The following is a 19,784-nucleotide window of genomic DNA, read 5'->3' as shown; positions in this document are numbered from 1 at the left end:
CAAATTTTCACTCAAAAGAGTAGATATATTTCATAAAATTCTTTATTCATAAACTTGATGCAAGTTTACAAATTACTTTACATGTTCAAAATCACCCTTGCAATGGAAAAAAAAATGAAACCAAACCAAAGCATGCTAACAGTGCATAACTTTATAACCCGGCCACTGCAGTTAATGAAGCACGGCACAGAACCCAGTATCAGGCTAATTCAGACCTCAGACCAATTTGTTGCTCCCCAAAGCAGAGAAGGTTTCTGTTAGTTGGACGATATGAGATGGTGTCAGAGAAGCTGTTATTCAGTGCACAACATACTTATATTTACGGCTATACCAATAGTCGGGTATCTGATGGCAAACAAATCTGCACTGCTACTTTTGATGGGAATCCTGGCATCTTTAGAAAGAAACTCAGAACAGGTGGAATGTCCTGTAAGTCCACGTGTCTCTTATAGGACCTGGTTCATTAAGTAGAACACAGTGAGAAGTTATCCTGTGCACTGATAAAGTTAAGTAAACAATTTATGAAAAATCGATACAACTAGTCTTTTACCACCCAACCCAACCACTCTTTACCTTCCATCACTTGGGGAAAAAAACACCCATTGATATATTGACATGCAAAATACAGCAATATCAAAGAAACAGGGTGGTCTGAAGCCTAGTAAAACAGGATACTTATAGTTTGATCATTCCAAAACTTGCTTGTTAATTATTTATCAACCACGGAATCAATCTAAGTGTGTCCAATTCAACAGCAAACCACACTGCGATGCCTCTTGGTTTAACTGAGGCATCATTTTAATATGGCCCAATAAAAGATTGACGCATTCAATCTTATGTTTCATGACTAATTCTGAAGCAATCTTTAGCAAAGTCGAGTGTGCAGTATGTATTCCTGAGTTTGCTTCTTCAGATAATGCAGGGGTGGGCTTGACAATGTGACCAGGATGAAGTGACTGATACATTACCAATGGCATCACAACAGCTAACAACCATGCCGAAGACCTTAAGTCCTGTTGAGAATTTGCTTGTGGTGAAACATGAAATCAGTTAGAAATCTGTTATACACATCCAGCAAATGAGTTTAGAACAGGCTGTCTGTTTGATACCCATCTGCCTGTTTTAAAGATATTGGTGGCTGAGGTTAATATCACTGAGAAAAAATACTTAAAATCAACTCAAAAATGAGGAATGCCTGTATGAATTAGCACAACTAAGCTTTCTATGCTGGTTTTCAGGACAATATACTTAAAACAATGCAAGTAACCACACAATAGAACACCCACAACAAACGTATAACTGCATTAATTGGAATGATCCAAACAGTTTTCTGCATATTATTCACATTACATCAAAGACCCGGCACGCTGAGAGGGGGCAGCAGTGCTGGGAGTGGTTATGAATAGTAGCCAGAGAAGTGCTAATGGGAAGAGCTGGGTCCTTTCCTGTGGCAAATCTGAACAAATATTTATCAAATCGACAGAAATATTCTGGAAATGGAATAGACTCCAGTGATCTCCCCAGGTGTGAAGCCAGAAGGTATACGGTCGAGACTATTGCTGTGAATTTCAAACTCCGGCTGCATTTTAAAAAACCAGCCATGAGGTCAAGGAAAAGTCAGAAGGCAAAGGTCACTTTTTTTTTCCCTTCCTGTGAACTGTTTGTTATGACTGCCAGATTGGCAAAGTGCTCAGGATGTGAACCTGCTACAAGAACCAAGCAGGTGACTACACTGTAAAGTAAGCTGTTAAGACTTAAGTTTCTTCAGTACAACAAAACTCCTCAAGACTGCGTCTTCACTGCATGACCTTACTGAGGTTCATCCGGTTTGAGTGATCAGATATGAAAAGCCAAACATCTCGAATGCCAGAAAACAGCAGTGTCTGTGCCATTATTGTTACGCCTGCTGTAGTTAAGAGGTGCCATCCAGTGAGGGGAATGGATCTGTAAATGTTCCAAATAACATGAGGATTACTAATCAATATTTAAAAAAAAACCAACAAAAAAAAAAACCGCAGTAGTCATTAAGCTTACATAAGAACATGGCATACTTTCGTTTCCTTCTGCAAGAGTATCCATGAAGCAACTTTTTCTTATTCTAAATGGGTCTCAGGAAGTTGCAGTGCCCTTGCTGTTAATAGTCAAGGGTATATAGTAATACAAGTCTCTGCAAAGCCAAAGACCCAGACAAGGTTACATTATAAACAATTAAATCCTTTTGCAGAAATACAAATGTACATGTTTACACGAGGAGTTAAAATCAACTACATTACAGTGTGATAATCCAAGCACGCCCCTGCTTCGCTTGCTCATGTTTCTAGCCGTACACCAAACCCATCCCTGCAGGGAGATGTCCCGTAGCTGGTTGCGATGATGATGATGATGGTGGTCTCCAACCTTGGAGCTCAGCAGGATGTTGTTCTTCATCTGGGCCGTCCCATTCAGGCTGCAAAAGTCCTTTTAGCCACCCACCCCCCCCTTCCGCCTCAGGGCTTCAAGCTTTTATAGATAAGAGGTTTGGAAGCGAGCAAGCCTCAGAAGCACATTATTCCAGAGGAGGGATCTTGGTATTTTGTAAAGGTAATACATGAGCACAATATTACAGAGGCTGTCCATGGAAAGAAAAAGCAGTGGTTCTTCCCATCGGCCACATTGAAGTGTCTTCCCAGCCACCACTGCATCGCATCAGGGAAATGTCGCATGCCATTTTCCGATCCAGTCTGTGGCCAAAGAGGCAGAGTCTAGCGACCGGAGCAACAGACTGCTGGATAAAGCCATGCTGCACCTTTCAACTCACAGCCAGCAGGTAACCTCGGCATGCTCGGCGCCAAAACCAAAATGGTGACTTGACGCAATAATTAGACCACCGGTTTCCTGACGTACGCGATGAATGCCAAGATGAAAACTTAGATCGTAAAATACAAAAGGATGTACACAGAGATAAATATCTGAAGAGGACATACCCTTGCGTGTAGCTGATGAAAATGTCGGGTGGGGGATGTGTGTTTATGTGCTAGTATCTGGGGATGGGGGGGTGGGGGGGGGGGGGGGGGGGGTTCACTGAATGAGAACTTTGCTTTGGAGTTCAAACTCTTATGTAGAGAACAAAATGGTTTTCAGGATTTAAAAAAAATATTGGTCTCAAGAAAATAAGAATCAATGACATGTGGTCCCAGTGCAGGAAAGCAAGAGTCTGTTTAACCGTCCTCCTTAGGGGGTGTGTACCAGCCTATTGGGGAAAAACAACAAAGAATTAAGAACAGACAAACAAAAAGACTATCTACTTCTACTAACCACCATTCTTCTGATTGGTTAAACTATATCTGCAAATTATTATTTTTTTGCCTCATTGACTTACAGCAGCATTTCGCACCATGTCAACTATGTTTATTACAGAAGCCCACAATACAGGGGGGCTCCGCATTTCAAAAAGATTACTTCATTACTGGTTTTTAATAAGGCTTGGCTTTTCTTTAGAGTTTAACAACAAACCTAGTTTTGTACTTTATCATGACTTGGGTTAGAGGGGTGAGGGGTGTAAATCAACAAAATCGACAACAGACTCAGCCAGAGAAGGGTTAGAGAAATGGCCCTGGCAGATCAGTTGCTCCAAGATGACCATTAATGGAATTTATTGTTTCATCTTACTCACACAGATTCACGTGCATCGAATAACTGTGTTCAATGTTCAACATTATCAAAGTGCATACAAGAAGAAAAAAATACCTTTTTTTCGCCAATCCAAAAAACTATCCGATCTGTGACAAAAATCTGTGATCTGACCCAAACTGAGATATGTGACCCATTGAACCACTAATTCAGAATCTTAACTTAGTACTTAGTTTAACACCTTTGGCTGATATTATAGACTTGTGTCATCTTTGGTGATCTCTTCATGATAAAATGAAAGCTAGGCTTTAAAGCTTTGTCCTTTCTCCAAAGCTGTGAGACCTTATACCACGATATGTTATCTGTATGATGTATGAACAAATGAAACTGAGTAAACAATCTTTATGCTTCATTTATTCAAATTTTTCTCTCTTCTTCTCTATCTTTGCTATGATTTCCATCAGCCTAACTTTAAATCTCTTCCCCATTGTTCCTCCTTCCACTACAACCTCCACCAGTGTCTAAACCCTATCCTATACTTGTCTCTCATCTCCATCTCTTCAATACACCTCTAACATGTATGATGATATAGCCATAGGGAGTCATTTCCAAAACCCTTCAAAGCTCCATTGTAATGTTCAACTGTGGGCTTCTTTTTTAACTGATTTATGAAACTGAGAATCATTCAAGTGTTCTTTATCTCAAACCAGAAAATAAACTTTCCAACAGAACTTTCCTGCTTTTGGCTGCTAGTTGTATGGTTGGTGGATGGTCCTGTTTGTGCGCTCTAGTGCATGTCTATGTGTTGTATGTATGTTTATTTTTGTCTTCTTTAAAGCACATTGAGTTTACATTTGTATGAAATGTGCTTTACAAAGCCCTTTTTTTTTATTTGACATATAAGTGTGTTGTAACAAAAGTGTTCTTTATACTGGCTGATGACCTTTCTCTGTGAGGCTCAAATAAAACCCCTAAAATGAACTGTGGCTTACTCTCAGTTTACTCTGAAATTGAAGTCATGCTATCAAACATTAATAAATTCACATTGAAAGCTTAGCCAAAGTGACTTCTACTTTTTAAGTAGGACATTAGAATGGATGAATAGCATTTAATCATGACAACACCATTCTTCCAAATAAACTATAAATCCTTAATTCCATCAATGAATGAGTGTAATAGTGTGGACATGATGGATGTAAATGTTGTCCCTGTTAGGGACACGGTACAAGCACTCTTTTCAGCTTTGATGCATGACAGGGATTTGGTTTCAGTAAACAAGGTCAGGGATGCACTCTGTATGAAACTGGAGTCAAAAACACTCACCGTTCTTTTCATGGATCTGAACCAGGGATTTATAGGACTGCTGTGCTCTGGCGAGATTGTACTGGTTCTACATTGGAAGATAAAAGAGAAAATTAACCTTAAAGCAGGGTTCATACATATTTCTGCCAATACGTACATATCTATGACCTTGAGGCAAATTTCCATGACAGTACATTCTCTGAAACGTCTGTGTATACGTGGAAACAAGAATTAAATGTAACGTCAAATTTTACCTCAGTATATAACATTAAAGACAACTCCGGTGTCACAGCTGTCAACTCTCTCTGTTGCTCTGCTTCATTAACACACACACACACACACACACACACACACACACACTCACCTGCTCTCTGCCTAGCAGCACACACACACACCTCTCCTCTCACCCGCTTGTCTTTTTACTGACAGATTAGACGCACAGTGTGGGAAATATCATCGTCTAACAGCCCACCCCAAACAATTTAGTACCGCCTTGTCTTGGTAACTAAAACAAAACGTACATGTTCTCATGTGTAAAAGGCGTTTTATGAAAGGAAATGTTCCAACTATGAAATAAAATACTTAGGCTGATTTAGCTGCAACTAAACCTGGACTGAGAGGCAAGATAATCAGCATATTGTTTCAATACTATATGATGAGATTCTTCATAATCATATAGGTTTCCGCTGTTAAGTGTGAGTTGTATTTTCTGATCACTCAAACGGCCATCCCCCCCCTCCTTTTCAAACAAGCCTGCACAATACTCTACTCAAGTACCAGTAGGTCCAATGTGCATGAGAGCAGAGAAAGATGATTTCTTAGTCAGTTTGTTCAGTTCTCTGGACATTGTTGCTAAATCTGTGTTGTTTGGAGTTGGTGGTGATTATTACCACTTCTAATCTTTTCTCTACGCACTCTTCCCAGCCCCCCAAAAGGATTTCCACTTACACGGCTTGTCATGGATTTATATCAAGCTAAGATTGAAACAATAAAACACTTTCATAAAATGAAATCATAATACAGGGGATGACACTGAAAACAAAGTGCATATTTCCATGTCAAGTCAGTCTCCTAAAAAAAAAGGCTAATTCAGTGGTTGTGTTGGGGTCCGGGAGCTGCAAAGATGCAGATGACCTACAATCAATACACTGCCTGTGTACACACTGAAGAAGGAGCCCAGCTGCTCTGCTGACATGACAGATTCATCATGTGCCATACAGTCCATATTATTCAAGAGAACCACAAGTGACCCAATATATTGGTTTATCACACATTAAATAAACAAACATCACATACAGGGGCATACATAATACCAGAGAACATGTCTATCCCTCAGAAAGAATTTTAAAAAAATGGAAACTGTTCACAAATCAATATCAGTCAATCGAGCGACTCATTCTCTCAGATGGATAAAAAACAAATAAAAACTAAATTCCCCCATGACAACCCTAATCATATCAGTTCATCATTGATTCTTAGTTGATCGTTGGACAAATAAGAAGATATCCAGCTGTTTTCTTGAGATATTGCACTCTACCAAGGTGGGAGACAAACAGAGAGATAGACAGACGAATAACCACCAAATATAACAACTCCAGGCAGGGCTGACTGTTTCAGAGGCTTAAAAATGAAGACAGTGAGAAACATCAACTAATTCAAGTCCGAGTCAAACTGAATAATGAGCCAAAATGGAATTTGAATTTAAGAGCAAGTTCCTGAGATAAATTTCCCTCACAAACCTTATCTTGTTACATGCTGTTTCACTAACAGTTTGACAAGAGCAATACAAAAAGACGACTGCATCTTTTCCTACCACAGTACAGACACCACGTCTTCCTTTAAAACCGGATTCAAATATTACTCATTTTGCTTTAACAGGAAATTCCCACACAAGCCACTGATAAGAGTCAGGTAACTAGGCCTCAGGCTATTGTCATGGTCCACATGAGTCAGTATGAAAGGTCAACATTGTCACATGACATTTCCTCACTTGAAATGAAGTGAAACCTTTAGTTGCTCATCACTTACTTTATTGGCTCCAAACTGCACTCTGGCTTTTCCTTTGACTAAAGTGGCATTGATCTGCATGATGACAGACTCAATGGAATAGGCACTGCTCCAACCCTGCAAACAGGAAAGTAAGAGTTAGGTTCTAAACTGTTAAATAGATGCAAACACAATACAACACAATTTATATGCATATAACAAACATTTACTTATGACATACCTGTTTGGTGAGAAGTTCCATGCACAGGGCACCTCCTCCAAGAACATACCTAAAGCAGGGACAGAAATCAATTATAAGAAAAAATGTCTATAAAAACAACTTAATTAAGTCTCTTTCAAAAATAAATATACATTTTTCCACTTACTTAGCCTCAACTTCAAAATGCAGTGGGGAGGGGGCAAACTTTAAAGTGTACTGGTTAAATGAACTCACCCCCCAGAAAGCACTGGCGAAACCACCCGGACAAACGGAGGATCAAAGGGGAAATTATCCTGTAGGGACAATCAGCCGAAACATATTCATTTTTAGACTTCCAAGATTAATAGATGGTGTTTCGAGGTTAATAATGCAGAGGTCATTTTACTCACTTTATATGAGAAGTTTAGTAAAATGTAGTCCATTCCTTCCTTTTCCTTTAGGACTTGTAAATCACTGTGTAAGGGGCTATCTGGATCCACCCTGTTGGCCAATAAATCAAACAATTAGTCATAGTTCATTCTGAAAGACAAAAAGACAATAGCAACAAGGTCCTGGAGGTACTTACGTCCTTAGTTTGACGTGCCATTCATACAGGCTGTCATTAACAAGCTCGACTGAATAGATACCTGCAAAAGAAATGGATTTGATGGATATTGGTAAGCTGCCCTAGATGTCCAATGCCAAGTGTAGGACACAGTGTAAAAATGTAATCATTTCTTTCAATTTATAAACTAAATGCAGTGAGGCAAAGACTAAAACATTTAGTAACCAGTGTCCAGTCTAATTTAACTCAGAATATTCCTTAACATCTATCTGAAGCCTTGTTGGAAGGTGTAAAAAGAAAAAAAAGTCCAGTTGAGGTTTAGAAGGTAGAGCAGGTTGTCCACAGATCACAAGTCTGGCAGTTCAAGTGTCAAAGACACTGAGCCCAATTTTTGTTTACAGCAACCTGCGTGGTAGCTCACTGCCATCAGTGTTCAAGTGTGAGCATGAATTGGTAGATGAAATAATAAAAGATTGGAATGCACTTATAAAATAGCACAACTTTAATGTAGCCATTTCTCATTTAAAGGACATCAAAATAAGTTATTTTTTTAAACCAGAAAAGGAATGCAAAGGGCACAGCTTTGTCACGGTTACTTAAGTTTACTCTACAGAACGCTTCAGATGTCTACAGCACATTACAGAAGTGGTTCCTCTAACATTCAGTTACAATCAAATGTGAATCCAACACCCTCCACTCTTCAAATATTTTCTGTGGTGGTTTGACGCTGTATGGATGATTGGAACAAAGCAGAGTAGGGGACATAATGTCATGGTGACATGTTTGGGGGGAATCCTGGCATAGTTTTTTCAGAATTTGATTTATGCTTCACTTCTAAATGCATATCATTGGTTTTTGTAAGGCTGCTGAATTAAGAAATTCATGTGCTAACAGTCACCACACCCAAATGAGGGCTGATCTGACCTCATACAAACAAGCCTTCATTAAGAATCTTTTTCACTCTGCATAACTACATTAAAAATCACTCAAAAAGAGATCCCTCTGTGTGTGGCTTTTGTAATTCAATGCTTGATGTTCACTAATTCTCATCTAAAATATCAAGAGTAGAACTGATGATTATTGTTTGCAAAGTTTTGTGTTCTTTTCACTCAGATCTGGAACAAAAAGCAGACCATTGTTAAGTGTGCATACCTGTCTTGTAACTCTGAGACCTGTAGATCTCTCTAAGCTCCTTCATCAGGCGGTCAGAAGCTTGCACTGAACCAGACACAGCTCCCTGCAAAACACAAAACAACAACTGTAACTATAAAGACAAAGAACACAGTGCTCAGCAAGGGTAAACCCGTCATCTGTACTTAACGTGTGCAAACGATGATAATGATAAATACATGAAATATATCCCTCTATAAACACCTTAAAGAGAAAAAAAAATAAAATAAAAAAATAAATAAACTTACATTCAAGTGGTCCTGCCTCTGGTTCTTTCGGATTTTCTCCAGGATGGCCAGATTCTCCTTCTCGATGCCATCATCCTCAGACTTCTTCCCGTCCACAGGCTCCTCTTCTTTCATTTCATAGTGGTCCAGATCCTCTATGTCCTGTTTGTCAAGATATTATGTTTTAGACTTTGAATATTCTGTGAGCGTCCAAAATACATGCAAAAGTAAAAAAAAAAAAAAAAAAAAAAAACAACAATTGGATAAAAGCCTGTAGCAGGACAAAATCAATCATGTACCATAAAATCCAGAATACGAGTTTCACTGGTATATAAGACGCAGTCTGTTTTGGGGGTTTCCCAGAAAGAAAAAAGGTTTAAACTTTCTACCCGTGTAATGATTTCTAGTGTGTTCAGTGAGCACACAGTGCAGTTTCTGTTCAAGTGTGTCACTCTTTTAGTTCCATCTGTTTTTGCTTTGTACGTTTCGCACTCCTACTAGCTACAGTACGGTAGTTGAGCTCTCAGCCTACGGTAGAAGTTCTGAAGTACCGACGGCCCGCGGGTCGCACTGCCCAACTCTAATGGTCTCTTGCTAAGTTTGATATAGGAGTCATACAATCAAAAGAGTACTCCACAAGGCTTATTCATGATACAATATACCGCCGTTTATGCATGATTTTGACCTTGTGAGGGAGAAATTATGATAAAAAGTGGTGCAGCGAGCCTGGTATGTGCTGCTATGTATCCCCACAGCTTGCAATCAGCTTGCAATACACAATGAATGGGGATGAATTTTCAATCACGTCAAGTTGCGTGCAGTGGAAATGACGGGGCGTGTGTCTGAATTTTATACCTGCATATTGGTCTCACTGGTGTACAAGACACAGTTTATTTTTAGATAAAAAATAGGCATTAAAAGTGTGACTTATACGCTGGATTTTATGGCAATCATGTAAAACTGATAACCCCAAATCAAAGATACTTTTCTAGGAACCACATACCATACTAGCATGATAAACCAACAGAAAAACATACAGTACTTCTATAAAAATAAAGTTTTTTTGTCCTAGTAACAGTGCTGCATGATTAGTAGACTCAGGATGAATAACTTGTCACACCACACATTCCTCACAATGAGGTGTGACTAAAATGGATGATAAAAGCATCAACATCTTAAAAGAAATACACTGAGTGTTTGGACTCAAGGTGACAACTTACCTCTCCCATCTCCTCTTCCTCTTCTTCTTCTGATGTGACCTCCTCTGTCCCATGCTACACACACACACACCATATAGAAGGCATTGAATTCAAGCTTAATTAAGTGATGTGAAAGAAACTCACTGCACTTGCAGATGTTTTTGCTCCATGTAAGACCAACCCTTACCTACCATGATCTAAGAAAGAGTCTATTGTTTATCTTAGGGGACAGCTCTATATAAACTCTGCTATTTTATTTCTGAGAAAAAGTTGTTTGAAGTGTGCATAATTACACATCAGCATTTAAATAATTTTGGTGTATTTCTTTAGTGTAATCAAATATTAAAGATGTCCCAGCTGTGCAAGCAGATGACATGACATGAAGATTATGATAAGACTAAACTAGGCAGCTTGCCTTTCGGTCTTGTCCCACGGGGCCTGCAGGCAGGGGTTGGTCCAGCATCTCCACATCTGGATGTTGGGGAAGGTTGTACAGCCGACAAAGGTCACAAATGAGTTTCTTCAACTGCTGCAAAAGCTAGGAGGGGCAAAGAAGAGGGGGATACAGAGTTAAATATACCACTCAAGATTTTGAATGAAGCTATTCAGCTATGCCACAGTTCAGGCATGTGATAAAAGCACTATCACAAGCATGAACAGAAGTTGGTTATATACTGTATGTGGAGTTTAGCTATTGTATAATGTGCATGAGATTTGACATTTTGTTTAGAATATCACAGGTTCCTGAAAGCAAAACTAGCAAATCATAATTCTGAGACAAAGACAAGTTACAGTTCAAATGCTATGCTGGTTGCAGGACTTTCAAACTGCAGTAGTGGAATGATACTAATTATCTTGCATTGTTGAAGTGTAGTGTTTACATTCAGGCGGTTAGCTCTTATTCAGATTTGGAAGGAAAACAAAAATTGTAAAAGAACTATCAAGAAATACAGGAGTTCAACATAAAAGAGTTAAGCAGCATGGTCATACATTAATCTTAAATTCCCAAAAGAAGGTTTGTCCGTTACCAAACACACAATATTTATCTTATCTGGATGTTGACTTGTTGTTCAAACTCAAGAAAATCTTCTGTCCAAAAAACGTACAGTACTTCTATAAAAAGCACAGTTTGTGTCCTACTAACACTGCTGCATGATAAGTAGGCTCAGGATGAAACGCTAAGCTCAGGATGTCACACCACACTTACACTTACATAAGAACCTGCTTGTCACACATTTTGAACTCAGATGTTGTCCCAATGATCCAAAGACATGGCCTTTTGGTCGTTTGAAAAACCTGCCTGTCCTACCAATTCCAATACTAAGCACTTACCAATCGCCAAATGCAAGTAAAAGTATGATGTGGCGTGTAAAACAAATGAGTTCATGCGTCATCTGTGTGTGGTAATCAGTACAAAACACATTGTAAGTTAAAGACCACATTTGTTTTGCAATGACTGCACGTCGTCAAAAATTTGGTCACGCTACTTCGATTGACCCTCGCTGACGCTGTCCAGTTCGTCAAGCAATCTATATGCGCCTGATTGCAGGTTACAAACAGAGCAACTGTTCGAAAAATGAACTCGTAGCTAGCAGGTGGTTGGCTCCTTTTGCTTCCTAAAGACCGTCAACCAGCCATTCCGACTTCCCCATGTTGAGACCTCAGGTGCGGTCGCTTTCCCGCAGCGGCTAATGGAGGCTGGCTACACTTTTCGAAACCACTTACTAAGCCTTATCTCAGGGAAAATAAAATTTCTGTAGAGGTGTGCGGTTAAACAGTTTGAGATTGTGAAGGATTAGAATGTTGACAATCTGCCAAAGCAGGGATCGTAGTATTAGGCTACAGTGTTCATTGTATCTGATAGATAGATAGATAAGATACTTTATTGATCCCGAGTGAATCGAGCATCCAGTAGCAGGTTACAAAGATGTACATGAAATGAAACATTTGCTAAAAATTAACCACAAAAACGAGGCCCCCGCCCATACATATATATTAACCCGAAAAACAATATATCTAAGAATACCCCTAGATGAATCAACATATTTTAGCAATGTTTAAAAAGAATAAAATGATCAAAAAACAGACATTTAATAACAGTCAGTGCAAACATTAAAGGTGCGATTTAAATTTAAATAATTGAGGTTATCATTAAAGTGTCCAACTAGAGGCTGACTCTTGGGACAGCTGTGCAGATGGGAAATGGAAAAAGGAGTATTTAGTCCAAGAGTCACTGAGTGCTTTCCCCCTGCCATCACCGTGAGGTGTTGTACAGACGTATGGCCAGGGGGACAAAAGAGTTCTTTAGTCTGTCTGTGGAACAGGATTGTAACAGCAGTCTGCCACTGAACACACTCCTCTGCCTGGTGAAGGTGCTGTGCAGAGGGTGCTGGGTGTTGTCCATGATGGAGAGCATTCTGTTCAGGGTCCTTCTCTCTGCCACTGTCACTAGAGAGTCCAGCTCTGTGCCCACCACAGAGACAGCCTTCCTCACCAGTCTGTCCAGCCGTGCTGCATCCCTCTTCTTGCTGCTTCCTCCCCAGCACACCACAGCATAAAAGAGGACACTCTCCGAGGCCACCACGGACTGGTAAAACATCTGCAGCAGCTTTTTACAGATGTTGAAGGACCCCAGCCTTCTCAGGAAGTACAGACGGCTCTGTCCCTTCCTGCAGATAGTGTCCATGTTTGATGACCAGTCCAGCCTGTCGTCCAACTGCAGCTCCAGGTACCCGTAGGTCTTGACCACCTCCACGTCGACCCCCCCGATGGAAACAGGTTGGGGATGTGGCTTGTTCCTTCGGAAGTCCACCACCATCTCCTTGGTCTTAAAGGTGTTCAGCTGCAGATGGTTTGAACTGCACCACCTCACAAAGTCCCCTACCAGGCTCCTGTACTCCTCCTCCTGTCCATCCTTGACACAAACAACTATCACAGTGTCATCCGAGTATTTCTGCATGTGGCAGAGCTCGGAGTTATACTGGAAGTCAGAGCTATACAGGGTGAACAAGACAGGGGAGAGCACAGTCCCCCCTGTGGTGCTCCGATGCTGCTGACCACAGTGTCAGATGTGCAGTTCTTCAGTCTGATGTACTGCGGTCTCTCTGTAACCCTTTTCACACATACGGAAATCCCCTTGAAAAACTCCAGAGATTAGGCTACCCGGAGGGACTTTAGGCTATGTGTGAACGCAAACAGCCGCATTTTTCGCCTAGACTTTACCCGGAGTTTCTCCGGCCAGACCCCTAGTATTTCATCCGCAGAAAGTCAGAGTGAGTTGATGTATGAACGCGGCCGCTTATACTCCGGAGATTTAAATTCGAGCCAATGGGACCCGAGTGACGTTTATATACAGTGACTGCCTAAAGTGTCTACACGCGACCACTACGATCGCTGTGCACGTAATTAAACAGCTGCATTATGTTTTCTGTTCGGCTGTATGTTGTTCTCTACTCATTTGTGGATGTTGTCATTCCATTGGATTACACATAGCATTGATTAAAAGGCAAATATTCTCATTATAATGTTGTGTAGTGGACTCTGTTGCTTCGGCTGCTACTTCTCCGGAGAAGTCCTCCTGTAAATATCTAGATATTATCCGGAGTGCATAAGTGAAAATGGCTTGTGAGGCAATCTGTGATCCATCTCACCAGGTGAGAGTCCACCCTCATCTCGGTCAGCTTGTCTCTCAGTAGGAGGGGGTGGATGGTATTAAAGGCGCTTGAGAAATCTAAGAACACGATTCTCATCACGCTGCTCCCTTTGTCCAGATGAGAATAAACCCTGTATAGTAGATAGAGGATGGCATCGTCCATGCCTATCTTCGCCTGCCAAGCAAACTGCAGTGGATCCTGGTCATGGTGGACCTTGGGTCTGAGGAGATGGAGCAGCAGCCGCTCAAAGGTCTTCATGATGTGGGATGTCAGTGCAATTGGCCTGAAGTCACCTGGCTCACTGAGTTTTTTTTTCTTGGGGACCGGGGTGAGGCACAAAGTTTTCCAGAGCACAGAGACCTTCCCAAGCCGCAAGCTCATGTTGAAGACAGGCTGAAGTGGCTCCCCCAGTTCGGCAGAACAAGCCTTAAGCAGCCTTGGACACACCCTGTCCGGTCCTGCTGCCTTCCTGGGATGGAGTCTTTTCAGCTCTCTGCTCTCCTGCTCCTTGGTAATGGTGGAAGGGATGGGGGTTGAATTTTCACGCCCTCACCAGACCTCTCTCGTGTTGTTGTTCTGCAGCTTCTTCTCCACCTTCCTTCTGTACTCCTCCTTTGCCTCTCTGAGCCGGACCTTGAGTTCCCCTTGCGTGCGCTTCAGCTCTGCCTGGTCTCCTTCCTTGAATGCCCTCTTCTTCCGGTTAAGGATGTCCTTGACATTACTGGCAATCCAGGGCTTGTTGTTAGGGAAGGAGCGCACAGTTTTTGTGGGGACCACAACGTCCATACAGAAGTTCATGTAGTCAGTTGTGCAGTGTGTGACCCCCTCGATGTCCTCACCGTGTGGCTCTTGCAAGGCGCTCCAGTCAAAACAGTCTCCACTGCCTCAGGAGACCACTTTCTGAAGGTGCGTGTGGTTACTGGGTGTTTCTGAATCTGTGGCTTGTACTGTGGGGTAAGAAGGACCAGGTTGTGATCAGACTTCCCCAGTGGTGGTAGAGGGATGGCAGTCTAAGCTTCTTTGACATTTGCATACAGGAGGTCTATTGTCCTGTTCTTCCTGGTAGGACAGCTTACAAACTGGTTTAAGTCCAGTAGTGTTGAGTCCAATGTAACATGGTTAAAGATCCCAGAAATGGCAATGAATGATTCAGGGTGTTGTGTTTGTAATCTCGCGATAGTGGAGTGGATGACGTCACATGCGGTCTCAGCGTGCGCTCCCAGAGGAATGGAAACACAAACAACAATGGTGTGGGAGAACTCCCTGGGCATGTAGTATGGTCGGAGACCTACCGCCAGCAGCTCAATGTCCTTGCTGCACGTTGCCTCCTTCACAGTAACATGTCCCTGGTGGCACCATCTGGTGTTAATAAACAGCACAAGCCCTCCTCCTTTTGCGTTTGCCACTGCGTTTATTGTCTCTGTCCACTCTCACTGTTGTGAAGCCTGGTAGATCCATGTTAGCGTCGGGGGTCTTTTGTGTTAGCCAGGTTTCTGAGAAGCACATTAAACTGCACTCTCTAAATGTCCGCCTAGCCTAGCTTTTACCTTGGCTCTGGCTCTGCAGCCTCTGTACCTCCGTCTCAGCTCCTCAGGTATGGGGTGAACGATGCCGGCTTGTCCCACTGTTCGGAGTGAGAGCAGCTTCTCCCTTGAATAAACAAGTTTTTCTGCTGCTATATTCCCGAAAAGAAGAAAAAGTATCCATAGGCTATATAATGTTCTACACCGTAAGTGTACTAAAAAAGTAAGGTTAGCAGAAACACCGATAAAATATTAAAAACGAATAAAGGGACAGGGACGGAGCTACTGGATATGCGGCCACTCGCGTCGGCGCCGGAAGTCTAGTGATGCAGTTCTATGCTCACATACGCTTCCCCTCCCCTTTTGCTTCGCAGCGGAGCGAAACTTAAGAGTTGGTCTGTAATGAGAACTCCATCTCGGTTATATGGAACTATTTGAGATGTTTCCAAACCGACAGGGCGTAAGAAACGGTTATTTACAGAGTTTGGACAGTTAGGATTTGCACATTGGAAAAACAACAAACCCTCTTAACAACCCCAAGAGATGTTATCCCAAACAGTCTGCTGAGAGTCAAACAGAGCGGAGCTCAGACACACAGTCAGCAATGGGAGAAAACAAACTGTTGTTTAAAATGTTGCTGTCTGTGTTTTTTTGCTCTCTCTTGGAGAAGTTACTAACGAGCCTCTCCACTTGAAGCTCACCTGTTGTGATAACGGAATCAACAATGAAAAAAATGTTATGAAACAGAGGGAGGGGATCATATCAGCGAGGTCCAAACTTAAGTTTCTATAAAAATATATTTTAAATCATTTATTTCAATGCTCCCATACTTGAAGTGGTGTCAGTCCACATCTATTGCACCTCTAAATCAGTGTGTAGCAGGCAGGTGAGAGTGAGTAACCACAGTGACTGTCAATCAACGATGTCCTGACACCTCTATGAATAAAACTAAGGATTGCAGTAAAACTTACTATGTCCATTGTCACATAATAATTGCATTCTGGAATATGATTAATTTACTTTTTTAGCATTCTTATCAGTGTGTAAACAAAACTTAAGTCAATACAGCAATGTAATAAACAATGACATAGAATGCTACTTGTATGAAGCTAAAGTTGAAGGAATTCTGCAAGGCTAATAAAGTTCAGAAACAATAAATATACACATCTCTCATTTTTTTTTTTTATCTAGAAATAAATAGGTAAATTACAATATCTTGAAAATTATCAAGTCAATTTAGATTCAGATGACCCTGTATCTAAATCCTGTGGTCTGTTAAAAATATTTTGCCCGGTAATATTTTTTGCTTACCAGTGAGTTTTAGACCCTGGTCTATTATCACTACTTCCCTGTTCCTGCTAATATTACAAATACTTGTAATATTATGCATTATTGACTGCACTGCCATAAATCTGTATTAGCTGCTGTTGTCTCAATCCATCTCCTCTTTTCTGCATCTCCCTCTATCCCACTTTCCAAACACAGCAGATAGCTGTTGAAGATGCATCTGGTGCTGTTCAGGGATTCTGTCAGTTCATCTGTCAGGTTAAAAATAAGTTTTTCTTTGCCACCATTACTATGTAGTGTATGTGAGTGACGCCGAGATCGAAAAGCAACACCTGGCACATGTCACGGGAAACGGAATTGCCACTTAGAGATCAGCGGCCTGATGCTGTTATGGCACGGCACATGGAAGTTCCAGTGGCCTGCCGGCTGCGGGCCTGCATCTTGAACCACTAATTTACTGCTGTAAACGTGTACTTTTTTTCTTTATTGACAACATGAGTGCAACATATTAAATAATTTTGGACGTTTATATTGTGCTTTGTACATGTTCACTATACTGAACCTTTTATTTTCTGGTATCTCCGTGGTGACAGTAAAGTTATTTCATTTACATTTATTTTCCAATGTTACCAGAAAGCTCTTAGCAGAGCTAATCCCAGCTAAGGTACACGTAGCCACTGCAGCCAGTCAGAGTAATCGATAGCAGAAAGTGTGATCCCACTTCTAGGCATCATATTAACCTCTGCCTTGAGGAGATGGCCGACTTTTTATGGCTTAAATGATGGCGCCAACACAGCATTCACTTTTTTACAGGCATATTTATGACTGGTGTAGATGTTGGACTGCATTTTGTTTACAAATGACATAGTTTCACCGTGCGTTCTATTGACCGCTATCACAAAATGTACATGAAACAACTTCATGGTGGAGGTGGAAGATTGTTGTTTTGCTCGTGGTGAATTAATGTTGGATCTCTGTCAATAATATGTCAAAAAGTACAGTCTTTTGTTCAGTGTCTTAACATTTTCAATGAATTGGTGCTAAAAAAAAATAGATTAATTGATTCTTTAAACTCAATAATGCACTTGAAGAACTATTGCTAAAATGCTCCTTAGGTAAACAATCTATTCCAAGTAAATAATAGCGTACATTTTGCAATGATGAAGCATAAACATATTGACAATCCCTTTATGGATTTATTTAGTGAAATAAATATTTTAAAACCCTTACTTGTGTACCTTTCAATTAAGCAGATCTTAATAATAGCTGAAGATAAATAAACACTGGGAATAAAGGATTGGCCCCAAAATACTATTTAGCACCACAATAATGTAGGTTCTTCTAATGAAGCTCACAGCATGTTGAAATTATACCAACATAATACAAAGAAAAGGCTTCCTGCTGAGGGGTGGCCTGGTCAATACTTAGCCAAGTAATTCAGCTAAGTGACATTAGGTGTAGCCTTCAGCTGTATGGCATATACCTCTACAGTGAAAGAATCATGGATGCATAATAGGATATTGTAAGATGTAAACTGTGCATTAAAATTGCTCATTGTACATGTTTGTAAACTGGACTGCTGCATCACGACATAATTCCTGGTGTATGTGTGCAGGCTGTGTATTAGGTGGCAATCCTTACGCATGACAAACTAAGTACGCAGATTGTCCTAAAGAGCACAAATCCGATGGTGTTTGATATTGAAACAAAAAGGCAGGATAATTACCAGGGTGCTTCCTTTTCTCACATCTTCCAACCTCTCCAAAACTTGCGCTAAGCTCGGGTCATCAGAGTCCACAAACCATATCGGAGGCGTAGATGGATAAGATTCCTAAAACACATTGACAAAAAGGGAGAAAGAAAAAAAAATGAGACAGTCACGTCATCAAATCTGAGCAAAAAACGCTGTATACTTGTGTGTCGCAGGGGTTTAACACAGTCAAGAGAATAACGTGACATTAGCATCCAGAGTGCAGCGTTAGCTCACACCGATGTGAGTGTATAAACCTTGTGTGTGTTCCTGCTCCCTTACCGTTATGTTACAGTGGATAATTAAGAGCTTTTCTCCTGTTACATTAAACTGACAGCTCAGCTCATCGGGTTTCCAGTCAATGATCCTGAAGCGTTCGTGGTTCGGATCAAAAATGGATTCCAAAAACTTCAGCTCGGCCTTCAGCCCCGACACCGACATCTTCCGTGCATCTCCGGCCGGGCCGCTGGGGAAGGGGGAGAAGTCGGGACTTAGCTCTCGGCTAACTAGCGCCACCACGTAATTCTCACTCCTTGAAAAAAAAAATGGCTTTAAAAAAAGTGGCAAAGAGATGAAACACAAGTCCAAGTGTGTGCTGCTGGATACTTAGCAACCTGCTGTAACCTGCGTGTGGTCAAATGTGCAGCGCAGCCCGAACAAGATTTCGCTGATGAAGGTAGCTATTAGCTTAGCTCTCAGTTAGCATTTGAAATCAGCGCAGTACTAGCGAGTTAGCTAGTCCGTTGTTGTTGTCGTCTTTCCGTCTATTGTTATTGCCTGTCTGTGACAACACTTATTTAAGGCTCCCGTGGTGTCCAGTGACCAGCTCCTCACAGTCCCGTCAGACAAGTTCCTTATGGGTTACTTAGCCGGAGAGTAATCATAGCAGCTGCATGATCTGAACTTATATTCCGCTGTAATGTGTGTTTTTCTTTTTTCATCCCCGGTAATACAACTGTGACTACTGGCCTCTTGTGGGGTTTAAAGATGGCGTTTTGCGAGCTACCCGTTCCCGCAGAATCCCAGCATTCAGCGCGTCCTCGATTTATCTGAGAGTCAGAAAAATAATAACTAAAAGTTGTAACAGTGCAGTAATCGTCAAATTTTAACAGGGAACAATATATGTATTATTATTTTTAAAAAAAAGTGCGAATAAGGAAGCGATTTCCTGCCCTCTTTGTTTCAGGTTTATACTTTTGAACACTCATTTATTGGTACTTTCCTAATAAGTTTAGTTAATTAAAGATGCCTTTTAATTATTAAGGTAATTTAACAATGGACATCTTGGTTTATGTGGTGTCCTTGGGGAAGTTG

General features: G+C 41.1%; 1 protein-coding gene across 1 annotated transcript; it reads right to left on the bottom strand.

Annotated features, from left to right (window-relative positions):
* Positions 1-24: 24 nt before the first annotated feature.
* ube2q1 (ubiquitin-conjugating enzyme E2Q family member 1) lies at positions 25-19,465 on the bottom strand. Its single transcript, XM_020636605.3, has 13 exons — positions 18,753-19,465; positions 18,447-18,551; positions 10,673-10,795; positions 10,279-10,332; positions 9,080-9,220; positions 8,814-8,898; positions 7,683-7,743; positions 7,507-7,597; positions 7,352-7,410; positions 7,139-7,187; positions 6,940-7,035; positions 4,933-4,999; positions 25-3,229 (listed from the first exon to the last, which is right to left on the bottom strand). The coding sequence occupies exons 1-13, from the start codon at positions 18,909-18,911 to the stop codon at positions 3,198-3,200; spliced, it is 1,122 nt and encodes a 373-aa protein (XP_020492261.1). The 5' UTR covers positions 18,912-19,465; the 3' UTR covers positions 25-3,197.
* Positions 19,466-19,784: the final 319 nt, after the last annotated feature.

The sequence above is a fragment of the Labrus bergylta genome, chromosome 3 (genome assembly GCF_963930695.1).
Source record: "Labrus bergylta chromosome 3, fLabBer1.1, whole genome shotgun sequence".
NCBI classification, from domain to species: domain Eukaryota; kingdom Metazoa; phylum Chordata; class Actinopteri; order Labriformes; family Labridae; genus Labrus; species Labrus bergylta.
This window is presented reverse-complemented; position numbering and strand designations above follow the sequence as displayed.

Coding starts and splice junctions, on each gene's coding strand:
- ube2q1 (XM_020636605.3), bottom strand. CDS start 18,911: ATGTCGGTGTCGGGGCTGAAGGCCGAGCTGAAGTTTTTGGAATCCATT. Junction 18,552..18,752: donor TTATCCACTGTAACATAACG/GTAAGGGAGCAG, acceptor AATGTGTTTTAG/GAATCTTATCCATCTACGCC. Junction 3,230..4,932: donor TCAGATCCATGAAAAGAACG/GTGAGTGTTTTT, acceptor TTTCCCCAATAG/GCTGGTACACACCCCCTAAG.